This window comes from Leptodactylus fuscus, chromosome 1, assembly GCF_031893055.1.
Source record: "Leptodactylus fuscus isolate aLepFus1 chromosome 1, aLepFus1.hap2, whole genome shotgun sequence".
NCBI lineage: Eukaryota > Metazoa > Chordata > Amphibia > Anura > Leptodactylidae > Leptodactylus > Leptodactylus fuscus.
In genome coordinates this window covers 39797596-39823953 of record NC_134265.1, presented here as the reverse complement: position 1 = coordinate 39823953, position 26358 = coordinate 39797596, and the positions used below count along the sequence as shown (strand labels likewise).

General features: G+C 37.9%; 1 protein-coding gene across 15 annotated transcripts in view; it reads left to right on the top strand.

The window, feature by feature from the left end:
• The window catches only part of CELF4 (CUGBP Elav-like family member 4), a 908448-nt gene that overhangs the window by 184162 nt on the left and 697928 nt on the right, over window positions 1–26358 (top strand). For all 15 annotated transcript variants that reach the window (XR_012715420.1, XM_075269750.1, XM_075269742.1 and 12 more), the window contains exon 2: window positions 5017–5099. Coding sequence is in view for 14 of the 15 variants with exons in the window: in XM_075269750.1 (XP_075125851.1) it covers window positions 5017–5099 (83 nt within the window). In the remaining variant the exon portion in view is untranslated. The remainder of the gene's footprint in view (window positions 1–5016; window positions 5100–26358) is intronic.

The following is a 26358-nucleotide window of genomic DNA, read 5'->3' as shown; positions in this document are numbered from 1 at the left end:
CAACCGAAAAATAAAAATGTTACGTCTCTCAGAAGATGGCGATGCAAAAAACATTGATTTATGTCCCCATATGTGTTTTTATTCTGCAGACTTAGTATTGCATAAAAAAATAATATAAATGAGGTATCGCCGTAACCGTACCGACCCGCAGAATAAAGATAATATGTTACTTATGCTGTACGCTGCATGGCGAAAAATTTAAAATGTAAAACTCAATGCAGGATTGATTTTTTTTTTTTTTTTAATCCAGCAAGAAAGAGTTAATAAAATGTAATCAGTAAGTTGTAGGCACCCAAAGATGGTGTCATTACAAAATGCATCTCATCCTGCAAACAACAAGCCCTTATATGGCCATGTCACCAGAAAAATAAAGAAAATATAGCATCTAGCAATGTCAAGGCAAACCCCCCCAAAAATCGCCAAATTATTAGAACACAACTGGCTGCGGCAGGTAGGGAATATATAAGCTGTGCGAGCGAATATCAGGGGACACCCCAGATTTACAGCTTATGAGCGAAAAAACACCAGAAGTGACCCCCAAAGTGACCCCCAGAGTGACTCCCCCAATCATAGGAGCTACTGGGACATAGTAGGGAATTTGGTGTCTGCAATGTTCTCCGCACAGCTTATATATTCCCTCTTCGCCATCCGCTGTGCAGTCACGTCGGGAATACTAATACTCACTACACCCCCTGATAAATTCTTTGAGATTTCAAAATGGGGTCACTCCTTTGGGGAATCCACTTTTCTGGTACCTTACAGGCTCTACAAACATGACATGGCGTCCAGATACCAAACATCAAAATCTGTACTCCAAAAGCCGCATCGCGCTCCTTCGCTTCTGCGCCCTGCTGTGCGCCCAAACTGCAGTTTATGACACATGTATGACACTGGTGTACCCGTTATATCGGACGTAGTAAGCCTTGTAACATCCAAAATGAATTAAAAGACGATCAAAAGATGATGCCAATATAAAGCAGAGATATGGGAGATAATATTTATTCATGTATTTGGATGGTATGACTATCTGCCTGAAAAGCAGAGAATTTCACATTTTGAAAATTGCAATTTTTTCCAAATTTCCATCAAATTTGCTAGTTTTTTTTATAAATAAATACAAAAATATTGATTAGTGTTTACCACTAACATGAAGTATAATGTGTTACGAAAAAACAATTTCAAAATCACTTGTGTAAGTTAAAGCGTCTCAAAGTTATTGCCATTTAAAGTGACACATGTCAGTTTTGAAAAAAGAGGCCCGGTCCTTAATGTACTTCTGGGCCTGGTCCTTAACCGGTTAAGATGGTGTCAAAAAGTAAGGGCTTGGAACCTTCACGTTATATGTCGTGGCTACTAGATATCTATCTGTATGTTTTTCTTGATCCTGTAAGTGTGGTTAAGGAAGTTCACTTTCAACGTATTTAAGAAACAAGAAATTGCATCGTTTCTATCTATAAGATCCTTCATCGATTCATCACCCAGTGGGGCACTTTACGAAGAGTCACACTCTCTGCAGTTTAAGCAGGTTAATCGAGTTTAACCTGCCACTGCCGCACCTGGTGAGAGTAAGGAAATTAGACAATCCGTCATCACTGTACAAGCAAAAATCCAATACTGTATCCCATCCTAGAACCGTACTATTAAAACATTCCTCTTACATGGTAGTCCGGTGGTGATAATGACGGATACTTATGAAATATTATTTGTGTTTAGACAAACCATCTCTGGAACTTTCTGGAAGAACTCGGTGTGATCTTATAATGTTTCTCTGCCTGATAAATCATTCTGCAATATTTAAAAATTTCCTCCAATGGCCGACATTTTTCTTAAATTTGTCCCTTACAGTAAATTAAAGGCAAATTTATTCTCCTCGAGGAAGAAGAAAATGTTCTTATATCAAACAAACCAGAGACTCTATTTTAGCTGAAATAACAAAGGCTTCTTCCTTCTGGAGGGGAGCTAATTGAGAAAGTGAAAAAACTGCTATAGAGAAGTTGATGCTGTGGCTATTAAGTTATCTTTCTGGGCTGTGGATTGTGAATTCCCATCTTAGTTTCCATTCAGAGTCTCCGGAGCAGATCTGTCAGAAACTTTTATGTCTGGCGATGTCAGTTAAAAAAAGATGGACATCCAATGGACACCCAACAAAAACGAAAACTCAGTCTGCTTAAAAAGTGGATCCCATAGACTATAATAGTGTCCACTTGGTTTCCACTTGGTTTCAGCCCAAAAAAATGTGGAGAGAAAAGGTCTGCTCCGCAATTTTCAAGCGAAATGGGGGATGGAATTCATTATTCATTATTCTTATTCAGTACTACCCAAATTCATAGTTGCTGTTGGGCCATATCTATGCGGCACAGGAGTCGTGTCTGGCTGTGATTTCTTTTTTTGAGTTCTTCTTGTATTGTCTGAACACTGTCCTATTCACTCACCTTGGTAATTGATTTATCACCACCCCGATCTGCTTCACCTTGGCTTCCCTCTGCTCCTCTAATGGTTAATGTTAGACTTGGTTGTGTGATTGACAGGATATCTTCCTATGAGGTCTGGGGCGGGTGCTTCCTCCCTATTTATTCTTGGCTCACATTCCCATTGGTGCTTGCTGTTGCCTTATGCTTGTTGCCTATTTACTCTTGTTTTTTTTTACCTGTATTCTTATTCCTGATCTCTGGCTTTACCTTTGACTATTCTCTTGGATTACAATTTTGTACTGCATTGCTTGACTCTTACCAACCCCTTGGCTAGCTGACCTCCCTTTATTGTTGTTTGTCTTGTTTGCATTCAGTGTCTACACACATATCTAGGAAGGGCTTGTCGACCAGTTGTCACCTGTTGCTTGGATAGGCAAGGACTAGATAGGCAAGTAGAAAGAGACAAGGAGGTTTAGCTTAGGGCTCACTGCCTTGTTGTGCCCCCTCACCCAGGGTTCACTAGCAGCAATATATAATTTTACAAAAATATTTTTTTTCCCCAAAATAACATCACTTCTTCCCATAGTCTGTGTCTGGTACTGCAGTTCATTCCCCTTTAAGCAAGTACAAGACAGAGCTCATAGTCAAACATGGCACCTTTCCTTAGGGAAAAAAATACCGCCCCCTTATATTTTAATCCCAGACAACCCCTGTTAAATTTTTTATTCTCTATTGATTTGCCAAAATGCAGATCACCTTGATTTGCTGAGAATACCAACCCACAAGGATTGATCTTATCGTCTCCAGTGCTTAGTTTTATTCTCAAAAAAAAAAAAAAGAAAAAAGAAAAAATGGCTGTTTTTTGTGTCTTTTTTCTAATTCCTATGTCCATTAACATCTCACATCCATGACTGTTACCAGTTCCTGCCCATTAAAACGACTTTACAAGAGTTTCTAGTCAATGTTAATATTTAAATGGCTTCCCAAAGTTACAAGTCTATATAACACAGGGAATAGTTTAAGGAAAGTCTTCTAATGCTTCTCTGCTGGCAATATAGTTTAATTACAGATTTGATGTATCTCCTTGTATACACCATTAAGCAACAATATTTATACCACCGAAACATAATGAAATAATCTCCATCAGGGTGCCTGGTGGAACTGTGTGGAATCTCCAGATATTGTGGAAGGAAGACAATTACTCTTTATTTATACACTTATTTAAGAGACTCTCATGGTTGCAGTAGTTGCGTGTCTTCTATCTTTTTATATTGTGTTAATAACGTTTTTATAATGTTTCAGTCAGGGACAAGGCTCGGGAAGTTATCTTATTTTTTCTTTAATTATTTCAGATATTGATTTTTTTTTTAGTGTAGAACTTCAATTTTCTGTATATAGTGTTGGGTAGATTTAGTCGTAAGTAAAGTCTTAATTTTGTACAAATAAATCTCCACTGAAGATTAACGGAATATCAATGGTTTACGCCATTGGCTAATGGATCTCAGCATTTGGTGTTATGGTTCTCTTAATGGGAACTTGACATCGGGATAGGGTACCATTAAATTAGATCTGTATGAGGTTAGGGGGTATAATCATTTTAGGTAGTAAGTGAGAGCACCTACAAAAAGAAAAATAAAGTGGTGTCCCATGTAACGTTGTCTCCATGACATAGTTATGGGAGTAGCCACTTAGTTATGGGGGGTAAACATCAAAAACTGGCACCTGGATATACCGTTACTACTTAGCCTTTACCTCTTGGTATGAAATGAGTGACACAAGAAGACCAGACCAATACCTTTTGGGTACTTATAATGACTTACAGAGTAAGACCTGGTTCACATCTGCGTTCGGTATTCCCTTCAGGGAGCCTGCTTGGGAACCCCCTGAATGGAATATCGAACGCATTAAAAAGTGGTGAACAATGAAAGCACGTGGACTCCATAGACGATAATGGGGTCCGTGTATTTTCCACGCAGTGTCCGTACGACTCATACGGAGAGAAAAGGACTTCAAGCACTACTTTTCTCTCTGCATGAATCATGCGGATATCACACGGAAAGCACACAGACCCCATTATAGTCTATAGGGTTTGAGTCCTTCATTGCTCACCACTTTTTAATGCATTCGATATTCCATTTGGAGGCATCCCCAAACGGACTCTCTGAGCAGAATACCGAACACAGATAAGAACGGGGCCAAATGCAATTTTTTTTTTTTTTCAAATTCACCATCCAGGACCTTAGACTGTGAACATAATGTCAACAAAGGTCCTGGAAGGTACTTTTAAAGTGGCACCAACTGCTGTTGATAACATTGGAAAAGATAATGTGGGACCTGACTGCAGGAGAGACTATGTGGACAGTATGTGAGAGAGGGGGCAGATTATATGAAAGGCATTTGTATGGGGAAATTGGGAGGATTTCATGTGCACAACTAACCTTAAACTATCTCAGAATTATTTTTTCATATAGTGATAAAATTATAAAAAGGAAAAAAAAAATCAACCCAAAACATTTCTAGCATAAGCCTTGATTTATGTCATATTCTTGATGATAGATGACTACTGTAAAGATTTTACTAACATCAAATATGTACTTGTTTTCAGGCTGCGCCTTTCTTACATACTGTGAAAGAGAATCTGCCCTGAAAGCTCAGAGTGCTCTACATGAACAGAAGACCTTGCCCGGGGTAAGTCAGTCTACGCTCTTACTTATACAGCGGTTTTTCATCTTGATGTGTTGTTGGCAATAAACTGAGTTGATAAAAACCTGATTCATTAAGATTGATGAATAGAAATATAATGGCGCTCCTGTGCATCTGGAGTCAGGAATGTTTTAGACGAGACAATAAGATTTAGGAAACGGCAGGTTTTTTCTTGACTCATCATAATTCTTTTTAGAAACAGGATTTGAGACCAAATTGGCAATGGTTGGCTTCTAGCTATCGGGTTGGCCATCACTGAGAAGGTTTTTGTCCTTCACCAACACTTTTACTTTGATCATTTTTGGCCAATTTCCTTACCTGACGTTACATAAAGGGACTAAAGTCCCCAGGAGACATCTAAACGTGAATAAAAATTTGACCAATTGGTCGATAACAGATTGGTTGGGTGTCATTAATATGGTATTAAGTTTGGGTACAGGATTAGTCTAGAATGATATAAAAATAAGAAAATTTTATTTTATGAAGACCATCTGCGGCAAGCGCCATCTGTACAGAGGATGCGTTACTCTAATCGCGTACAATGCTACGGTATGCTACACAATTTTTGCAACACATCGTCCTAATAGAAAGCTTATATAAAGGGTAAGTTACATAAATAGCGTAACACACCATGTTGCAATACTAAAAAAAAAAAGTGTACAGACATGGTTGACTTCAATGGGTTTTCCAGAGTGCCAATAGTATTTTTTATACTGATGACTTATACTCAGAATAGAACTACAGTATCTGCATATGGACGCCACACTGATCAGCTGTTCCAGCTACTTCCAGAAGCTACAGCAGTGCCAGGGCTAGAAGAAACTTTGTTTCTATTGCAGTAATAGGCGCAGAACTACAGCCCCATCCACTGTATACTGGTGGAGCTACGGTACTGCAGCTGCATCTATTACTTTAATAGGAGTAGAGACTTTCAGCACTATCTACAGTAGTTTCTGTAGGGAGCTGGAACAACTGATCGATGTGGGGTCAGGTGAGATATCAATGACCTTTCCTGTGTATCAGTATAAAGTAACACTGATGGTGCCCAGAAAACCCCTTTAAATGATTGTAGCAATGTCAGTATCTGAGGACCTTCAACATAAACCTATAGTACAATAGTGACAGTAATAGTAAATGTAACAGTAATAGTAATAGTATAGTCCACTAGGGGGAGCTTAAGAGCTTACTGCCTGCTCTTTATATATTGAAATCAACACAAATCCTGTATACAATTAGCACATAAGCTTCCCCTTGTGGTGGCTGTAGGTAGACAGAACGTATTTGTTGCCTGTAGAAATCTGAATCATAAAAAATGAAGCCTTGAAACTTACTTATATGATATCACAACTTGGTTACAGTCACTTGTTACTGTCATTGTACAGTATTCATTATCCTGTGTATATTAGAAGGTTGGCGTTCTCAGACGATTTCCTAGGACCTTGTATAAAATGTGTATTTATTAGTCACAGTCGGGAAAAGCAAGGAAAATCTATAAAATTAAAATGAGTGTTCACAAAAATATATCCCTTATAGGTCCAAAATTATGTTCTGATTAATTTTTAATGCATCTTTATACTGGATAGAGCCAATTTTTTTCTGATGCATGCAGATGGCCTTACCTGCCTTGTTCATATGTGTCACAAGATGATCAGCTTTTCAAAACAATATATTTCACAATACTTTGTTACTAAGTGTCTATCCTGTATGTGTGGCCACCCAGTGGTTATGTTATGCACTGCTGCCTATGTTTTGTTTGCATATTATTATAAATTTGTGAATTGATAATGAATGCTGAAGCACATTTGAACTAAGATAAGGCTGGACACATCTGTAGCATAAAATACAATGTCACATCTCCCAGTAGTTAAATGATAAAACTTTATAGCCACCACTAGGGGGAGCTTAAGAGCTTACTGCCTACTCTTTATGTATTGAAATCAACACAAATCCTGTATACAATTAGCACATAAGCTCCCCCTTGTGGCGACTGCAGGTAGACAGAACTTATGTGTTGCCTCTAGCAATCTGAATCATAAAAAATGAAGCTCTCACTAATATAAAAATATAGAAGAAATTTAATCAGCAGATAATTCTGGACCTATAAACTGTTGATCTCAAAATATAGACATTCATTTTAAGGTAGACTTCATTGTCTATATCTTTTTCTTCTGCGAATCATCTTGGGAATGGGCGACCATCGTATTTTTTTAAGATTATATTTATGTCTTTTCCCAAATTAAGGACATTTCCACTCGCAGCAATTTTTGTCAACTCGTATATTGAGGGGTCACATCTACAACATACATGATACATGATCTTTGATTATTTTTGTGACCTACATTCGGAAGCTTGTGGTTTATTTCATAAAACATGACTGGCACAATACAGTGTTCGAGCAATAGGATTATACCAACTCTTCTTTGGAGACCAAGCTCTCCATGGGGCATTGAATTACCAAGGGAATCAATTAGACAGAGACTTCATCCAAACATTGACTGCAGTCAGAGTGACCTAGTTGTCAACTCACATCTCTGTACAGTTGTATATCACTTTTCAAAGTGCTCTGCATCCATATCAGTCAGTGTATCTAGGTATTGGGGACATTCAACACCACCCAGATGTTTCCACAACATCTCCCTATAAAACTTTTCTCTAATGGTATAAGGACATTGTTCGGCTTATCGTTGCTTGGTTTAGGCATAGCGCTGTCTGCAAATATCAAGTATTGGTCCCAGAGGCGAGTAAGCTGTCATGTCTCTTACAAAACAATGAAGACCATGATTTTAAGAGGATTGTTTCACAATCAACATTCTTCCTATATAACAAAAATAATTCTGCTATGGGATGTCACATGGGCTGGAAATCTACAACAGTCGAGAACTGATTTAGACTTCAGCTCCAACACATACCATCTTTACCTTACTCTGCCCAATTTTGTAAAACGTAGAGAGCCAACAGGGGAGTCGAAGCTGTAAAGTGGCTCATCTATGGGGCAAAAAAGGACAGTGCACCAAAGATGTACTACATCTGGCCCAGAAAACTGATATAGAATGGTAAATTTCCCTCTCTATGCTCCATTTTAGAGAGCGATGGCATTGGATGAACCCCATGAGATTCTTGTAAATAATCGGGAGTATCATGTGGTAGTTATGTTTTGGATTGAACTTGTTGGTCCGACCTGGAACTGGTATTATCGTTAAACTCTAAGATCTCTTCAGGCCCCAGAGTATAAATCGAAGCCTCTTCTGGCCTCCTAAATAATGTCAGCCCCTCCGGTACCACTAGGGACAAGTGTCATGACATTGGCACACTCTATGTGACCACTGAGGCTTGTGATTGGACCTCAGCTGTCATGTTGGGCACTCCAAAGCCATGACACTTGGGTGGTCTTCCAGAGCTGCTGAAGGCCAGAAGAGGCTCTAAGAGGATGATCTCAGAAGATGTATGACTGTTTTGTTTACGTATCTCCCCTGGACCTCCATTTATTATACTGGGGCTCTGAAGAGAAATTAGAGTTTAGTAGGGGTTTATGGGTGGTGAAGCCCAAAAATTTCCTGAAATTTTTGGAAAAGTTGCAATGAACCCAGCTCTAGGCTCATTCTAAAAGGGTGCTAATCTAATATTTAAATCAAGCTTAATTCTTTACCCTATAACATATAAATGTAGTGGAGCTAAATTTGTTATCTCACTAACAAGCAGAGGGGAAACTACACCTGATATTATGATCCTTTGTGGCAAATGATGCGTTCAGCTCTGCTACTGTACATATGATATGAGAAACTGAGCTCTGCTACATCCGATATGTTAATATTAATGATATGTTAATAAATTACCTAGTTGAATGCCCACTGCCCTTCTTGCCTACTCATTCTCCCAGCCATAATTCAGCATAATGATTCAATACAGCTAAGCCATAAATCACACAAGATTGCCAAGCGTACAAAAAAAAATCTCCATTCCCTTCCCCCAGAAACGTCTTCTTTGTAAATTTAGGATGGTAGGCTTGCTTAGATGAATGGGATTTAATTGCGAGCACCTGTTGGAATTCAGGAGATCCTCCGAGAAAAAAATAACACATTAGTAATAATAATAAATTCTATTTCAAAGCAGCGTGGCAGACCCAGTTTCATTTCTCGGGAATCACATCTTGTCTAGAAGGTGGAACATCAAGGGAAAGGTTTGATGTAGAAGCGATCACAATTATTCACACAAGGTGGTTTTGAAGAGCGCACAACGTAAGAGCCGATGGTTATAAATAAAACCATTACAGGAAAATAGGCTTACCTCACCTGCCTCAGCTGCTTGGAAACTGTACACAACAAAAAAGAAGATATTTCCATGTCAGCGGAGTGCTCCGACACACTCACCCTCCTGCAGCTTATACACTTCTCTGATAGGATTAGCTAAAGCACATGGTTAAATATTTAAAACCCGGGTAGATTATCAGCCAATTTTAGATGCAATGAAAACAACACTTAGAATTCTGTAAAAGAGATTGTCAGACGGGTAAATATTTTTCACAAAAGACCTCATCGAGCCCGTGCTGCTCCCATTCTGCTGTCGGGGTTATCCTGCCAGTCTATACTTCCTGGTCCCTCTTGACACACAGGAAGTAATGCTCAGCCAATCACCGGCTGAGCCGGGTCACTGTTGTGGCCAGTGATTGGCAGAGCGGTCATTTCCTGTCTGTCAAGAGGGACCAGAAAGTAGAGACCAGCAGGAGACCTAGCCATCCTAGAGAGGGAAACTTTCTTGAAAACTGCTACAGATTCTGGTTGGATTGTCAGGTGGGTAAATATTTTTCGCAAAAGACCTCATAAATCCTGTGTTGTTCCCATTCTGCTCTTGTTGGGTGTTATCCTGCCAGTCTCTACTTACTGATACCAATTGACACACAAGAAATGCTTCTCAGCCAATCACTGGCTGAGCCAGGTCACTGGTGTGGCCAGTGATTGCCAGAGTGATCATTTTCTGTCTGTTAAGACGGACCAGAAAGTAGAGACCAGCAGGAGTCCTAGCCATCCTAGAAAGGGAAACTTGCTTGAAAACTGCTACAGATTAAGGTTAGATTGTTAGGTGGGTAAATATTTTTCGCAAAAGACCTCATCAATCCCATGCTGTTCCCATTCTGCTGCTGTCGAGCATTATCCTACCAGTCTCTACTTCCTGATACCTCTTGAAAGACAGGAAATGCTTCTCAGCCAATCACTGGCTGAGCCAGGTCATTGCTGTGACTAGCGATCGGCAGAGCGATCATTTCCGGTCTGTTGAGAGGGACCAGGAAGTAGAGACCAGCAGGAGACCTAGGCGACATTGGAGGGGAGCTTGCTTGAACACTGGTTAACCTTGTTGCATCATTATAACATTATTGTCACATGATCAATAAAAAAATTCTAAACATTTTCAAAAAATTTGAAAAAAGTTTGTGCTAAGTAGGGGGATTTATGCATTTAATAATAATCTATTTCCTTATAGTGCTCATATAGACATTATAGATATTACTTTTGAAGATTTTTAATACCATTTTTTGGTCCTGCATAGATATGTGGAAATCCTGTTGAAACAAAAAGTTGGTCTAAGTAGATATGAATATTTAGTGAATGCTCTCTGGACCTTGTGATTCTCAATGGAGATTATGGCTCCTGTTATGTTCTTTGCTGTCTAGTCCTTCAGATGATGTCACGCGACATAGTTAATATGATCATAATGGGGTCTTTTAGACTATCTGGTCTTGGTATCACCTTTGCTTTATGGCTGTTGTAAAATCATTAATTTCATGAAGTCAGAACAGGGTTGTATACTCAGGGGTAGAATAGCGAAGATGTTGTTATACAAACTTTACTTGTATCTGTAGAATGTAAGCAAAGATTCTATGTTTCCAAGCTTAGATAGATAGATAGATAAATAGATAGATAGATAGATAGATAGATAGATAGATAGATTAGACAGATGACAGATTAATAGATGGAAATGATAAGACTAGATATGGTAAGGACAAATAGATGGATAGATAGATAGATAGATAGATAGATAGATAGATAGATAGATAGATAGATATGAGATAGATAGATAGATAGATAGATAGATAGATAGATAACTAAATAGATAGATATGAGATAGATATGAGATAGATAGATAGATAGATAGATAGATAGATAGATAGATAGATAGATAGATATGAAACATGGAATGGTATCTATCCCCTTTCCCTTTCCTATACCAGATACTTTGCTTATAGAGTACTTGTGAACATATTTAGCTCATCCCTCCTCGGAACCTTTTGCAAAAGCTTTATTGAAAACTGGATGAAATTAAGAATCTATGAGAGCCAGAGGCGGCTTCTATACCTCACAGTGTCAATGTATAGAGGCCCATTTGGAATAGAGGAAGTAAAATGCTTTATTGAAAGCACCTGGAGCTAAGTTATTACATTTTTAATTTTCTCTTAAATCAAAAAGTATTTACTTTTTTTCCAATTCATTGCGCCTGCAGGCAATTTTGTTCTTGAGATGCTTGTATTGTATTGCAGCAACAGCTGTCAGAATTGCAATGGATGTTGTCTCCTGGGGGAATGTTCATCATATGTTCTCTGCATTGGGGTGCAAATCTCCATCATGGCGACGTTGCAGTTTTATTGGTGAGATTCTACTCGAGAGAAAAACTAGTAATATATCATAATGGCCTGTTTAGATATTGATTTCCAAACCTTTTCTATTTCTTTACTATACACTTGTTCATGCCATTAAAGTGTTCGGGAATTATAGCAATCTTACTGGGGGCTCATGCGTGTGAGACTACCCCATGCGCATACATTGTACAGTTCATAAGGGTTAACCCTTCACTCACCGTAAGCTCCCTTAAAGGCAGTGTTTTTAGAGGGCTCCTCCATAATACAAAAGGAACGTGTCACAATTTTGTTTTTTGCACATTTTTTAATCATTCATAATCATCAATTGAAGAAAGCTGGAAAACCTATTTAAAGAGGACCTGCCACCTTATCATCAGTTCTGAAGCATTTTTTCTTACCTTTCTGCATTCTGCTGTTCTTCTGTAATTCCATCTGAATGTTTACGGATAAATCAAATCCTGTGTGTTACCATTCTCCTTATTAAAGGGGTGTATCTGTACAGTCTGATGTTGTCATCACTGATTGGATAGTATCAGACTGTGCAGAGACACTGCCCAAAGGAACACCCAGTTGTCAATTTATTTCTAAATTTGAAGAAAAAACAGCTCAATGCATAGGTCTAAGAAGCAATGATCCAGTATTGTTATATCAAGGAGCATACTAGGATTTTCTAGATCAGACATGTCAGCAGAGCTGTCAGTACTATCATATTGACAAACTATCCTTAACAAAGAGCATCAATCATCACTATTAGATTGGTATAGTCTTACACCCAGGGCCTCCACTGACTAGCTTGATCTCTACTTCCTCTTCACCGGCTAGTGGAATCATACCTGCTGGTCACTTGACTGTACTGCAGCTCAGTAATGGAAATGAGTGAATCTAAGCTGCAATACCAAGCACTGCCACTACATATTGCATAGCACTGTGCTTGGTAAACAATGAAGAGGCCATTGTCCAAATACTACAGCCCCTTATACCAGCTGATCAGTGGGGGTTCCGAGTATACAACCCCCAGCAATCTGATATTGTTGAGTTATCCTAAGGACAGGTGATCAATACCATCATCTGGAAATTCCCTTTAGAGGAAATGTGAATATTTTCAACCTCACAGTTATCGATTATCATGTAGACTGTTAAAATATCAAAAGGTAAAGAGAAGACTTGCCATTGGTTTTACTTAATTGAATATCATCTGATACCCTAAACCTAAATCGCGGACGCCTTACTCTGAGTTATGTCAGTGATCATGGCTTCTCCCTCTCTGTCTGCCTCTTGCCTGGCTGAGAATGTAGAACAAGCTGCAGACAGCGTGACATCACCAGCGCTCTCAGCCAGGAGTTCATTTCTATCACTTGCATTGAATTACAATGTTCCCCATGGGATGTGCTGGGGTTAAGGTTGTAGGAAATCAGAAAGACAAACTGAAACATTTCTATTCATATAAATTCCTTGGGAGACATGGTGGCTCGGTGGTTAGCTCTACACTGCTGGGGCCGTGGGTCTGAGGCTTCTTTAGGGCTTCGCTTTTATCATAAACCATATCATTCTGTAGCCGCTCTTTGTAATAATTCATCACATTAAAGTATAACTCTTACTATGAGTATACACAACTGTACATTTGCTTTTAGTCTAAAATCCCATACTGGTAAATTTTGTTACATATTTCATAACGTGCTCCTTCTGCATTTTACAGTTCCATAATGACATGATTGAAATCTGCTTATCTGCTGAGCTCCCCCTAGTGGTGACTGTAGACAGCAGGGATTTTATTATTTTACTCATTTAGGTACATTTTTAAGCATAAAAAAAGGCATTCCAGCTTCCTGGCAACAAAGTGGCGCATTTTTGGTGACCAAATAGCACCAGAAATGGGTCCCTTTCTTGATTTTCCAAACTGCTCAAGAATTTTTAGAAATGTGGGCCAAGGAGGAGATCATGGAGGCTGGGTGGCTTGACCCAACAGATTGACCATAACTCACAGCAGGTAAATGGGTTGTCCAAGACTAAATATTGATGGTCTATCCTTAGGATTGTTAATGAATATCAAACTTAATGGTGTTCCAACACTCTGAGACCCCAGGATCAATGCAAGCTTCTGCTGTAGTATGTGTACTACTCATGAGATTTGTCTTCCAAACATTGGTGAGGTTTACCTGCAAGTTTGGTTTGGTCCAAATTATTTATTATTCTAGAATTTTTTTTAAAAAAATTTGTAATAGACCGAGTTCTCTCATCTCTACTAAACTCACACTTACTTGAATGAAAACTGAATGGCAGTAACCTGTCATGGTCATCGATATCTAGTCTTGGGCAATTTCTAGAAATGAAGGAATGACACCTAACATGTACTGTAGTTCTAAGAAGAATGTAAAAATATGAAAAATGAAAAAATAGATACGTCAGGATGATGAAAGCCAACAAATGTGGGTTATGGGACTACCAAAGGAGCCATTTATGTATATTGACTTATGGACTGATAAGAGTTATTTTCCAGAATAAAATATAATTAAAAAATGGTCAAAAAAAGGTCAAAAAACCTAATTGGGGTAGAAAACTCCTTGTCTTGTAACAGCAAAGACTTTAATGAGGTCAAATACTCTTCCTTTAAATTAGCGGGTCATAACCCATTAGCGACTAATGGTAGTACACATACATCAAAGTTCAGTGGACAGATTCCAGATTGTACACAATGAAGACGTTAATTACCAGACAGGAACTGGAAAAGACAGCTGAAAGAGAGCCAATCCAGGACATGAGGGAATATGGGTGAGACTTTACAAAGGAAATTTGCCAAAATGTAGCAAAATGCTGAATAAGAGACAACTTGTTTTTACAGAAGTAGAATCAGTTAGCAACTTACTAGTGGCAAAGTCAAAGATGTTTCATTGTCAGTGATAAGGATGAGACAGCTTGATCATTTTGAGTCATTTTGACCTATTATGATGAATCATCCTTCTTCCAAAAACTTCCTAAAGTTGGCAAAGTAGAAATGTAGAAGTCACAAACCTGTAACATTCTCCCACTTCCCATTACTTATCCAATGGACAGACATGAAATACGTTGTAATACTAGGTCAAATGTCTTTGTTGGCCAATAACTCTTTATAGTACTGTGAGTATTTCTTACTTTTTACTGTTTTGCATTTTTCTTTTGGACATACAGATACAAATGTAGCCATTACCACAGAACATTTGGCACATTAACTCTTGATTTTTGATTTCCTTCCACTGTTGGAAGAGACCGCAGCCTGAGGATTACAGTGGAAATTCTTTCATATGCCACCAAGATCTCAGTTGTAGCTATGACAAAACCAGAGATATCACCAAATAAATATACAGTTGAGAATGTAAGCCTTATAGACAGAATAAACTCCAGACTGGGTTTCCAAATGGTGATATCTCCTGTTTTGTCATAAGTAGAACCGAGGTCTTGGTGGCATATGAAAGCTGAGAATACTCAAACTGCAGCATCTTCCAGCCTCTATGAACTGTAATCTGTCTTGCAAGAACATGATGGATTCAGCAGAGATTTCAGAGTGAATGTCAGTTTAGGAAGAGGGGGGGGGGGAATAAAATAGCCAGATAAGTGGAATCAGCAGAGATTTCAGAGTAAATATCAGTTTAGGAAGAGGGTGAAGCAATAAAATAGCCAGATAAGTTGATTCAGCAGAGATTTCAGAGTGAATATCAGTTTAGGAAGAGGGGGAAGCAATACAATAGCCAGATAAGTGGAATCAGCAGAGATTTCAGAGTGAATGTCAGTTTAGGAAGAGGGGGGAGCAATAATATAGCCAGATAAATGGAGAAAGAAGCATTTTTCTCTCATAACAAACATTATAAAGTTTCTCATATGCACTTGTACTATTTATTTATGTAAAGTTTTATTAAAAATTAGTGAGCATTTAACGCGTTTTTACTATGTAGTCTGAACATATCCAAACAAGTAAAATTATTTTCTAACTTTGTCAGCATGTACAATCGATGCGATCACATTTAGACAATAGTTAACATCTATTTTTTGGGTGCCTGTACTGGGATTCGAGAGGTTATTGTATAATAGAAGTATTCTTTCGGTGTCCTGAATCTCTAACTCACGAAATGCCAAGAAGCTTCTCAGCAATTCTGATTTCGTCTACTATGTTGCCCTTCTTGGTATGCAAGTTATGGGTCTACTTGGACATTATTTTGCATTTATATCACAGTAGAGCTATCAGAAGACTTTACCAGTGGAAGATATATTGTCGGGGAATGTAGGACACATGGATAAATGGCTAGAGTTAACTTCTTTCTTCCTCAAAAAGTCTGGTGACAGATGAACTCTGGGCCCTGTTTCATGTAACACTGATGGTGAGAATTTGAAGCTGTCTCTCCAAACTCATAATAATGTCACTGCGGCTTATTTAAGGAAACCAGTGCTTGTCTTCTGATAAATTATAACAGTAGGATACTGTTTTATGGCTCCTGTGTGAGTAGAAGAGTTTAATTTATGACACCCCTATCTCTGCCTAGTAACACGCTCCGGCATTATCAGACATAGTTCATCACCATAAAACAGCAAAAGACGGAAGAGAATGAGAGAGCGAGGGGGGGAAAAGATTCTCCAGGTCAGAGGTCTACGTCCTCCTTTACATGAGTATACAAAAGAACAATATAAAACCTTCTTCACTTGTCCCCTTCTAGAACAAGGCTGGGTGTTATTAACTCATCAACTACAGTATGGCCAGACCCCAGGCAATTTTTCGTATTTTTTATTAATTTATTTTTTGAAAAATAATTATATGTGTACCGAATATATATATATATATATATATATATATATATATATATATATATATATATATATATAAAAGCTTCTTTGTTATTTTAAAAGGATTTATTATACTCAATTCCTAGCTTAAAAAAAAATAAGCAAAAACTTTATACTACCCATACAACATTCGAAGTACTGAAGAATTATATATTGGTCTGAATATTCATTAGAAAAATTAATTAGCTTTAATTAAAAAAAAAAAAAAAAAAAAAAAAAAACTCTATACTACCCATACAATATTCCAAGTACAGAAAAATTATATATTGGTCTAAATATTCATGATAAAAAATAATTAGCTTAAATAAAAAAAAAAATCTATACTACCCATACAATATTCCCAGTATGGAAAATCCTATTTTGATCAAATATTCGTGATAAAGGGGTTGGCCAGGACTATAATTTTGAGCACCCCTTCCTCTTGACAATACACAGCACTACAACTATGGAACACATCGCTGTTCTTCCCACAGCACTTTAAATAGAAAGTTCTGAGTTTTCCTCCGCAGACTTACTGTTACAATTATATCTACAAGGAAGCCGCCAGCATTTCCGTAGATATAATTCACATGTTGCGATTTCCAAAACCACGCTGGTTTTAGAAATCACAGCGTGTCCGCGCTGTGGTTTTACCCGCAGAGTGAGCATGGAATTCACAAGAATCCCATCCACTTTGCAATTACTGTAAAACGCCACAATTTTTCCCATGGAGTTTCCGACTCAGGCAAATATCTGTGTTTCTGAATAAAGTGGTATTCCCATGTTATCATTTGGATTTTCTATCATTTATGATGGTGTGGGTGAATCTCCTGGAACCCCACCACATAATAAAGAGGGATATCAGGTATTATAACCATGTTCATTGTGAAATTAAAATTGTTGATAGAAAAGTTGCTTCAAGTTGAAGCTATTTTTTTTTTTTTTTTAATTTTCCCAAATTCTTAATATTTATCAGGAAGATTGGCTACATAGCAAAGCAAAAAGAAAGGGTAATAAGACTAAAATGGTGCCACTTAGGAAAAAATAGGATGGTGCTTGTTCCCAAAGCCAATGACCCTCAGGTCAATTCAATACACTCTTGGTGATAATTGTACTTGCTGGCAGGTACATATAGTACAGTCTATAGCTGTCCATGGAATGGTTTGCTGATTCTTTATGGGATTTTTAGCAAAGCAAACAGAGAGAGCAATAATGCAACGAAGGACAAAATGAGATGGTGCTTGTTCCCCAAGTCCATGACCATTGGGTCGATTCTCTACACCCAACACAATGATGGGGTTAATCCTGCATAGATTGGTGCCAGTAAGTAGCCAAAGCCACATTCTAACCAGGGTTGAGCTCACTTTTGTCAAGGACCCCATAGCCTCCATATGGTCAGCCATTAACCTTGTCTGGTTAAACGTACAAGTAACTAGGAATCTATATTACTATGTCTAAACTTTTGAAATAAGACATGGCTTCTAGTTTACCTACTAAATACAGAGTAAACTTTTTCTCCATGCATCAAAAGCTCTCCTAGACATAAAATAGGCACAATTTCGTACAAAAGAAAACCTTGTCGATGTGATTTTTTTTTCCGCAGCTGTCATGCACGTTATTACAGCGCGGCGATTACCTGCCGTTAAGAACTAAATTGCATGTGTTTACACTCGTCTCTCTTGCTGGAGGAGGGTACTTTGCAATAGAGGCCATTTCATGTGTGATTGCTGAATTTGGTATTTTAGGCACCAGACCGGAATGGTGATCACAGTGTTTTATCGATCTCTTTCACGGGTGGGTAGTGGCCGGTGGCGATAGATCCAGGTGCACAGTAAACAGTGGCTCGTACTAAAACAACGTCTGGTCAATGCTCCATACTCCAACAGCTAAAGGATGAAGCATATTACCTGCTTAATAATTTATAGAAAATCTTTGATGTTATGGTAATTATATCATATGGTAGGTCACATATCAAAGGTAATTTATTAGAACGGCTGCAATGGTTTCATAGAAGGAATCAATATCGCATTCATGGTGGTGATTTCACAAACTGGTAGCCCGCATTAAAAAAAAAAGCAACAAAAAAACTCAAAAAACACTTAGCCTTTCTATGGGCACCAGAGAAATCATATCTATGTGATAGGGAAAAAAAAAAAAATCTGCCTTTACTTACATATAATTAGCCTTGTAATTATTATCTCTATTAATCCTTAGGTTAGATTTCTAGACAACAAGACTTTGTACTTAAGCCGACAGATGTGTCTTTAATTATAATTTATCTTAGCACTATATATAACAAGATGACTAGCTATGAGAAAAAATAATATTGTGATACTCTGTCACAGGTTGTTATGCTATATGTGTCTGTATGTAGCCACCCAGTGGTCGTGATGTGCTTTGCATCCTGTTGAGGATTTTGTTAGGGTGTTACGATATCATTTTGATATAATAATAAATTAGAGTGTTTACCAGTAAGGGTGGACACTTCTGTAAATTTTTGATTGTTAAGTGTTTGTATTAGGACAACGCCTTTAATACGGATGGATTCTTCCACATTGGCTCTGCATGGCAGGAGACAAATTGAAATCACTAACTACTGATGAGCAGACAATTCCCATCACACAGCTACAATGAAGGAACTTATAGTTCAGTCTCCCTTACTATATACTGACAGTCTCTTAGTTTATTTGGGAGAATAGGGAGAGGAGAAGGATTGCACTGCCTGCCAGCAGGTAGACATAACACAGTCTCTAGCTGCCCATGTCATGCTGAGCTGATGTGTGATGGGAATGATAGCAAAGTGAAGAGACATCTAAAAGCAAAGATGGTGTCTGGAGTAGAGAAGTTGGATTGCAAGGATATGAGGAACATGTTAAAGAAGTCTGGAGAGTGATAGACAATAAAGTGATGGTGCAGGGATGGAAAAAAATATTTGTATGCAATATTTGTAGACTTTTCTAGCATGTGTCCACGTTTAGGCATCATGTCTAACCTTATATCTAGAGTAATTGTTGGAGTAGTCACTCCTTGACTATTTTACATGACTTATCATGCACTGATCCTGAATGACAGCAAGTATCTTATTCCAAAGCAGTGTTATCAATTCTTCCGGCTTCAGAGCTGAAATCTTACAGCATTTCCTAACGGTTGATGCTTTGCACAATACTTTTAGAAAATGTCTTTGCATCAGGCTCTGTAGAGTCCAGCTGTTAAGGAGGTACAGTATCTGTCAAGAACGTTTTTGACTGTTTCCAATAATAGCTAGCAAAATGGTGAATGCAGCTGTGGAATATAATGCAAGCTTCAATTCAGGATCTGTATCGGCTCAGTGATGTATTTGCTAAGAAGAAAGAAAAGAAGAGGAAAGAAATAAGAAAAGAAAGCTGCTCGGGGATAGATATGTATCCAACATATCTTACGCTCCCCCCCCCCCCCATTCTATTACACTATGTATACTTATAAAGCTAGTCCTTCTGCCCTATCCTGTTGGATTCGGTTGGTCCACTTTGGCTTTCTATGTATACTCATAGAATGGTTTATGCTGATATTACTTGTACAGATCAGATACATTCTCTACTAGAAGATATATGACGTATCCATAAAGTTTACACATCTCACAGTATCCTAGAGAATTGAGGCAGACATCTATACCATATACCCTATGATATCTTGGAGATACCCTTGCAGGACACATCTGAAGGAGGCCAGCTCTGAAAGCACATAACCCTTTTAATGTGTTTGCTTGTTGGTTCCATAGAGTACATTACTCTGAAAGTCACAGGAACAAGAGTAGTGAGATATCGGTTCCAGCAGCCACTTATTTTCCTTCAATGGATCATTACATTTGGCTCCATTTCCTCATTCATGTGATAAATGGAGATTGTAAGTGGCACATTAAAGTCATGACTAAGAGACGATAAGTGTATCTATATATGACAGTGACAGAATCATTGTTGAGGAATCTGCATAGCGCTGTGAAGTGAACTCCTCGCCATCTCTGCCGCAGTTTTATGCTTTATTTAACCTAAGCAAAAAACAATAATAATAATAATTTAAGAAAAATACTAAATCTGCAGCCTCGGCCGGGGTCAAACTTTCTCAATGTTTCTAAGATGCTCTTTTATATTCCGCATTGTCTCCGCGTCACTGGGAATAAATGCAATTTAGAAAATACAATTACGGTGTGTTGGAGTACAGTCAGTGGGATTAAAAAGTGCAATCCGGGCTATAATACGCAGAGATACAATGGACTTAGAGAATCTCTGCTGAAGTTCAGCTTGAAGGGTAACGCTGAGAAATGTTTCTGTACTGTCAGGATGTATGATTCTTATATCCTTGGTGACACATAAATGTCAAGTAAATCATACTTAGCGAATTAGTAAACTTTATGTTATCTTTCTCAGCATATTGCATACATGTATCTATTATTATTATTATTATTATTATTATTATTATTATTATTCAGACTGGTAGTCATTTCTGGTGATACTTATCATTATTATTATTATTATTATTATTATTAGAGTTGTTATTATTAGTATAATTATTATTATTATTATTATTATTACTATTTAAATTATATTATTTTAAACTATTATAAATATTATTAGAGTTATTATAATTATTAATAATAATCTTCATTTTATTACTTGTATTATTTTATTGTTATTATTATTATTTTTTGATTATTCTATTCAGTCTGACTTAAAGGGATTCTACCATTAAAAACCTTTTTTTTTTTCTCCCTAACACGTCGGAATAGCCTTAAGAAAGGCTATACTTCTCCTACCTTTAGATGTCTTCTCCGCTCCACCATTTGATTAAAATCCGTTTTCCACTGGTATGCAAATGAGCTCTCTCGCTGCACTGGGGGCGTACCCAATGCTGCGAGAGAACTCTCCAGTGTCACCTCTATCTTCTTCAGGAACGGGGTCTTCACCACGTCTTCTTTTGGGGGTTGGCTTCAAACTTCTACACCTCGGGCCTAGGGCAAATCCAACTACGCATGCTCGAGGCCTAGAAGTTTGAAGCCAACCCCCAGAAGAAGATGCGAAGAAGAACCGTTCCTGAATAAGATGGAGGCGGTGCTGGAGATTTCTCTCGCAGCATTGGGGATGCCACCAGTGCTGTTTTTGCACTTGGGCCTGCCTCCAGTGCTGCAAGAGAATGGCAGCCCGGAGAAGACATCTAAAGGTAGGAGATGAATAGCCTTTCTTAAGGCTATAACTACATGTTAGTCAGAAAAAAATTCATTTTAAATGATAGGATCCCTTTATGAAATAATTTGTTTTATTATTATTATTATTATTATTATTATTATTATTATTATTATTATTTCTTTAAATATTTTTTATATTATCAATATTATTAATGATTTTCAGACAGTTTCTAATTTATGATGATATTCCATTTATTTTTAATAGTAGCTCTAGGAGTAATAATAATAATAATAATAATAATAATAATAATAATAATAATAATTTGATTCGCATTATTATTAACACTATTTTTATAAGACTCATTTATTTTTGCATAATAATAATCAGTTTTATAGTAATTTATTTTAATTATTCATCTAATATATATGTTATTTATGTTGTTGCACAGTACCAAGAACCACGTTTGTGATAAAAGTTATATAGAGGAAACATGGACATAATCTGACCTGAATTATATTATATGGCAAAGTCCGTCCTAAAAGTCACAAATTTCTATATACTTAGGTATCCTTGAATTTGTAGCACTTGGGACTTGTGGGTCCTCGGCACTACTAGCAACCATTTCAAAGTGGTGTGTCCTTACAATGTCTGTTACTGACAGCACAGATTGGGCGGTGTCAGACTGTGTAGGGTCACAATCCTAACTGGAAATGTCCATCTGTCAGGAATTTCTAGGAAATATAACCGAGGAACAGGAACACATAAGAGACAGGACTATACAATTTAATAGGACTGAGACACAGCATGGACATGATGTCACTTCCTCTTAAAAGGAAGTGGCTCTCACTATCACACCTCTGTATATCCCCATTCTTTATAGTGACCTCTTCGAGGCACACTTAAAACTTGTCCTTACTCTATATAATATGGACCCTTTAAGGGTCAAATTCCCTATATTAAATCCTGCGTATCATTATATTATTTCAATTGTCATGAAAAACTTGTTTTATTCCTTATTTTTGGTTCCCAATGGCGTCTTCTCTTACCGCTCCGGTGTCATTTGTTTCCTGCGCCGTTGCAGTCTTTCCTCCATACCTGCCCCCTAAACTGATGTACGACTCCTTGGGCCTACTTTAATATGTATAGGCTCCCAAGCATTTAAAATGCTAAAACATTCAATGATTAATGCTATTGAGATTTCACTATCTACCTGTCAACGTATTTTTCCTCTGTCTGGTACAATGCGCTGTGCATAATCATTGCCATTAATCAGACGGAAACTTTCAGTAAAACACACTCTACTCCGGTGTTATCAGCCCCAGAAATCCGTGACTAACATAATACCCCTCGGAAATAAAACCCATACTAGTCTGTGCCTTGTAGAGATTTCACTGTAAATCAAAGTTTATTAAGCAGTGACAGACAGGCGCTGTTCCATTGATTAAAACAGCCTCGTGAACACACAGTCTGCTTTTTCCATGCCCTTTAAGTTTTGAAAGGGAACACATGTTTAATTGTTCCCGAGGGACGAGCCAGCGCTTTATCTCATTATAAATACAGTGCACATGAAACTACAACACACCTGAGATGCTAAGAAATGTATTGAAGTTGCATATTCACAATCTCTCAAGGGCATCTCTACTGAAAGGCCTTGAATTCAGATAAAGAACTCACGCCTGCCAGTCGACCAGAAGGTCAGAGGTTTGGCTTTTGCTTTAGAAGAAGACAGCGTTCCCTTTTCTCGCTCACCCCATGCAGTTTGACATTACAGGTCTGTTCAGCAAATGAGAAGAAACACCTGCCTGCCATCTGCTTGGTAAACATTACAAATGCGCTTGGCCCACCGAATCCACCTCTGGAGCACAATATCTGAAGAGGTCAAGCAATTTCGAGAACTTATGCCGAAGCCCACCAGCCAGTCTCGATCTTTTGCTTTGCTGTTGCATCCCAGAAGAGGGTTGTAGCGAAGTTCTGAAGTTTTAGACTTTTTTTGGTAACTTTTCCCATTATTACTTTTATTTTAAGTTATTATGTAGCCTCGGTATATTACACAGATCCAAGATGGGTGACATGATCGCATCTTAAAAACATCATTAACATTCATTTACATTTAGAGAATTTTTCTAGAGTATATTTGCTAGAAATCAAGTTTTTGATAGAATAGATTACATGTAGCTAATTTGAAATACTATATGATTACATTACTACATTAAAAAAACATCATCCCATCAGACAAGATTTTTTTGGATTGCTTTTTAGCTTTATATCTCTATAGATTACGTTTAGTGCTCAACTACTTTGCCAAGACAATTCTCCAAAAAGACCACTTTCCAATGCAATTTTTGTGTGATTGTCTTAAAGCCGTTTCATCATGATTTCATTCCTTTATTTTCCATTCCCAGTCTACCTTTCACAAATAACCCAGCTACAGGTCACTGCCCCTTGCTCAAGATCAACACACTCATCTCCTGCTGCCTATTCCACTAACTCAAAGTTTGTGACCCACTGGTATCCATTCCCTTATCTGGCCTTACATCATACTCTGATCATTTCACACAATGCCTAGTTCTCTTTAACATCATTATTACAACAGATCGGTCACTGCCTCTTACAAAATCAACTCACCTTGTTCCTGCTGCAGAAATCATTCCTGGTCACTGTTGCTGAAAAACAGCACACTCATCTCCTGATGCCCCTTCCACTCATGACTCTAAGTTTTTAACCCATGTGTATCCATTCCCTGCCCATAACACCATACACTGCTACTTTGACATGAATACAGTCCTATGAAAAAGTTTGGGCACCCCTATTAATCTTAATAATTTTTAGTTCTAAATATTTTGGTGTTTATAACAGCCATTTCAGTTTGATATATCTAATAACTGATGGACACAGTAATATTTCAGGATTGAAATGAGGTTTATTGTACTAACAGAAAATGTGCAATATGCATTAAACCAAAATTTGACCGGTGCAAAAGTATGGGCACCTCAACAGAAAAGTGACATTAATATTTAGTAGATCCTCCTTTTGCAAAGATAACAGCCTCTAGTCGCTTCCTGTAGCTTTTAATCAGTTCCTGGATCCTGGATGAAGGTATTTTGGACAAACAATTCAAGTTCAGTTAAGTTAGATGGTCGCCGAGCATGGACAGGCCGCTTCAAATCATCCCACAGATGTTCAATGATATTCAGGTCTGGGGACTGGGATGGCCATTCCAGAACATTGTAATTGTTCCTCTGCATGAATGCCTGAGGATTTGGAGCAGTGTTTTGGATCATTGTCTTGCTGAAATATCCATCCCCGGCGTAACTTCAACTTCGTCACTGATTCTTGAACATTATTCTCAAGAATCTGCTGATACTGAGTGGAATCCATGCGACTCTCAACTTTAACAAGATTCCCGATGCCGGCATTGGCCACACAGCCCCAAAGCATGATGGAACCTCCACCAAATTTTACAGTGGGTAGCATGTGTTTTTCTTGGAATGCTGTTTCTTTTTGGACGCCATGCATAACGCCTTTTTTTATAACCAAACAACTCAATTTTTGTTTCCAAAATGAAGCTGCCTTGTCCAAATGTGCTTTTTCATACCTCAGGCAACTCTATTTGTGGCGTACGTGCAGAAACGGCTTCTTTCTCATCACTCTCCCATACAGCTTCTATTTGTGCAAAGTGCGCTGTATAGTTGACCGATGCACAGTGACACCATCTGCAGCAAGATGATGCTGCAGCTCTTTGGAGGTGGTCTGTGGATTGTCCTTGACTGTTCTCACCATTCTTCTTCTCTGCCTTTCTGATATTTTTCTTGGCCTGCCACTTCTGGGCTTAACAAGAACTGTCCCTGTGGTCTTCCATTTCCTTACTATGTTCCTCACAGTGGAAACTGACAGGTTAAATCTCTGAGACAACTTTTTGTATCCTTCCCCTGAACAACTATGTTGAACAATCTTTGTTTTCAGATCATTTGAGAGTTGTTTTGAGTAGCCCATGATGCCACTCTTCAGAGGAGATTCAAATAGGAGATCAACTTGCAATTGGCCACCTTAAATACCTTTTCTTATGATTGGATACATCTGGCTATGAAGTTCAAAGCTCACTGAGGTTACAAAACCAATTTTGTGCTTCAGTAAGTCAGTAAAAAGTAGTTAGGGGAATTCAAATCAATAAAATGATAAGGGTGCCCATACTTTTGCACCGGTCAAATTTTGGTTTAATGCATATTGCACATTTTCTGTTAGTACAATAAACCTCATTTCAATCCTGAAATATTACTGTGTCCATCAGTTATTAGATATATCAAACTGAAATGGCTGTTGCAAACACCAAAATATTTAGAACAAAAAATGATTAAGATTAATAGGGGTTCCCAAACTTTTTCATAGGACTGTACAAGTCCTCTTTAACATTATCACTAGATGCCAGGTCACTGTCTCTTACAAAATCAACTCAGCCCTTTCCTGCTGCAGAAATCATTCCTAACGTACTGTTGTTCATTGTTACAGGAAATTGCCCCTGCTTAAGATCATCACACTCATGTGTTTAGGCTTCTTCTGCTAGGTAATTCTGTGACCCACTTGTATCCATTTCCTTCTCTCTTATATCATACATTATACATGACATTATCAAAAGTGGGCAGGTCACTACCTCTTACAAAATCAACTCACT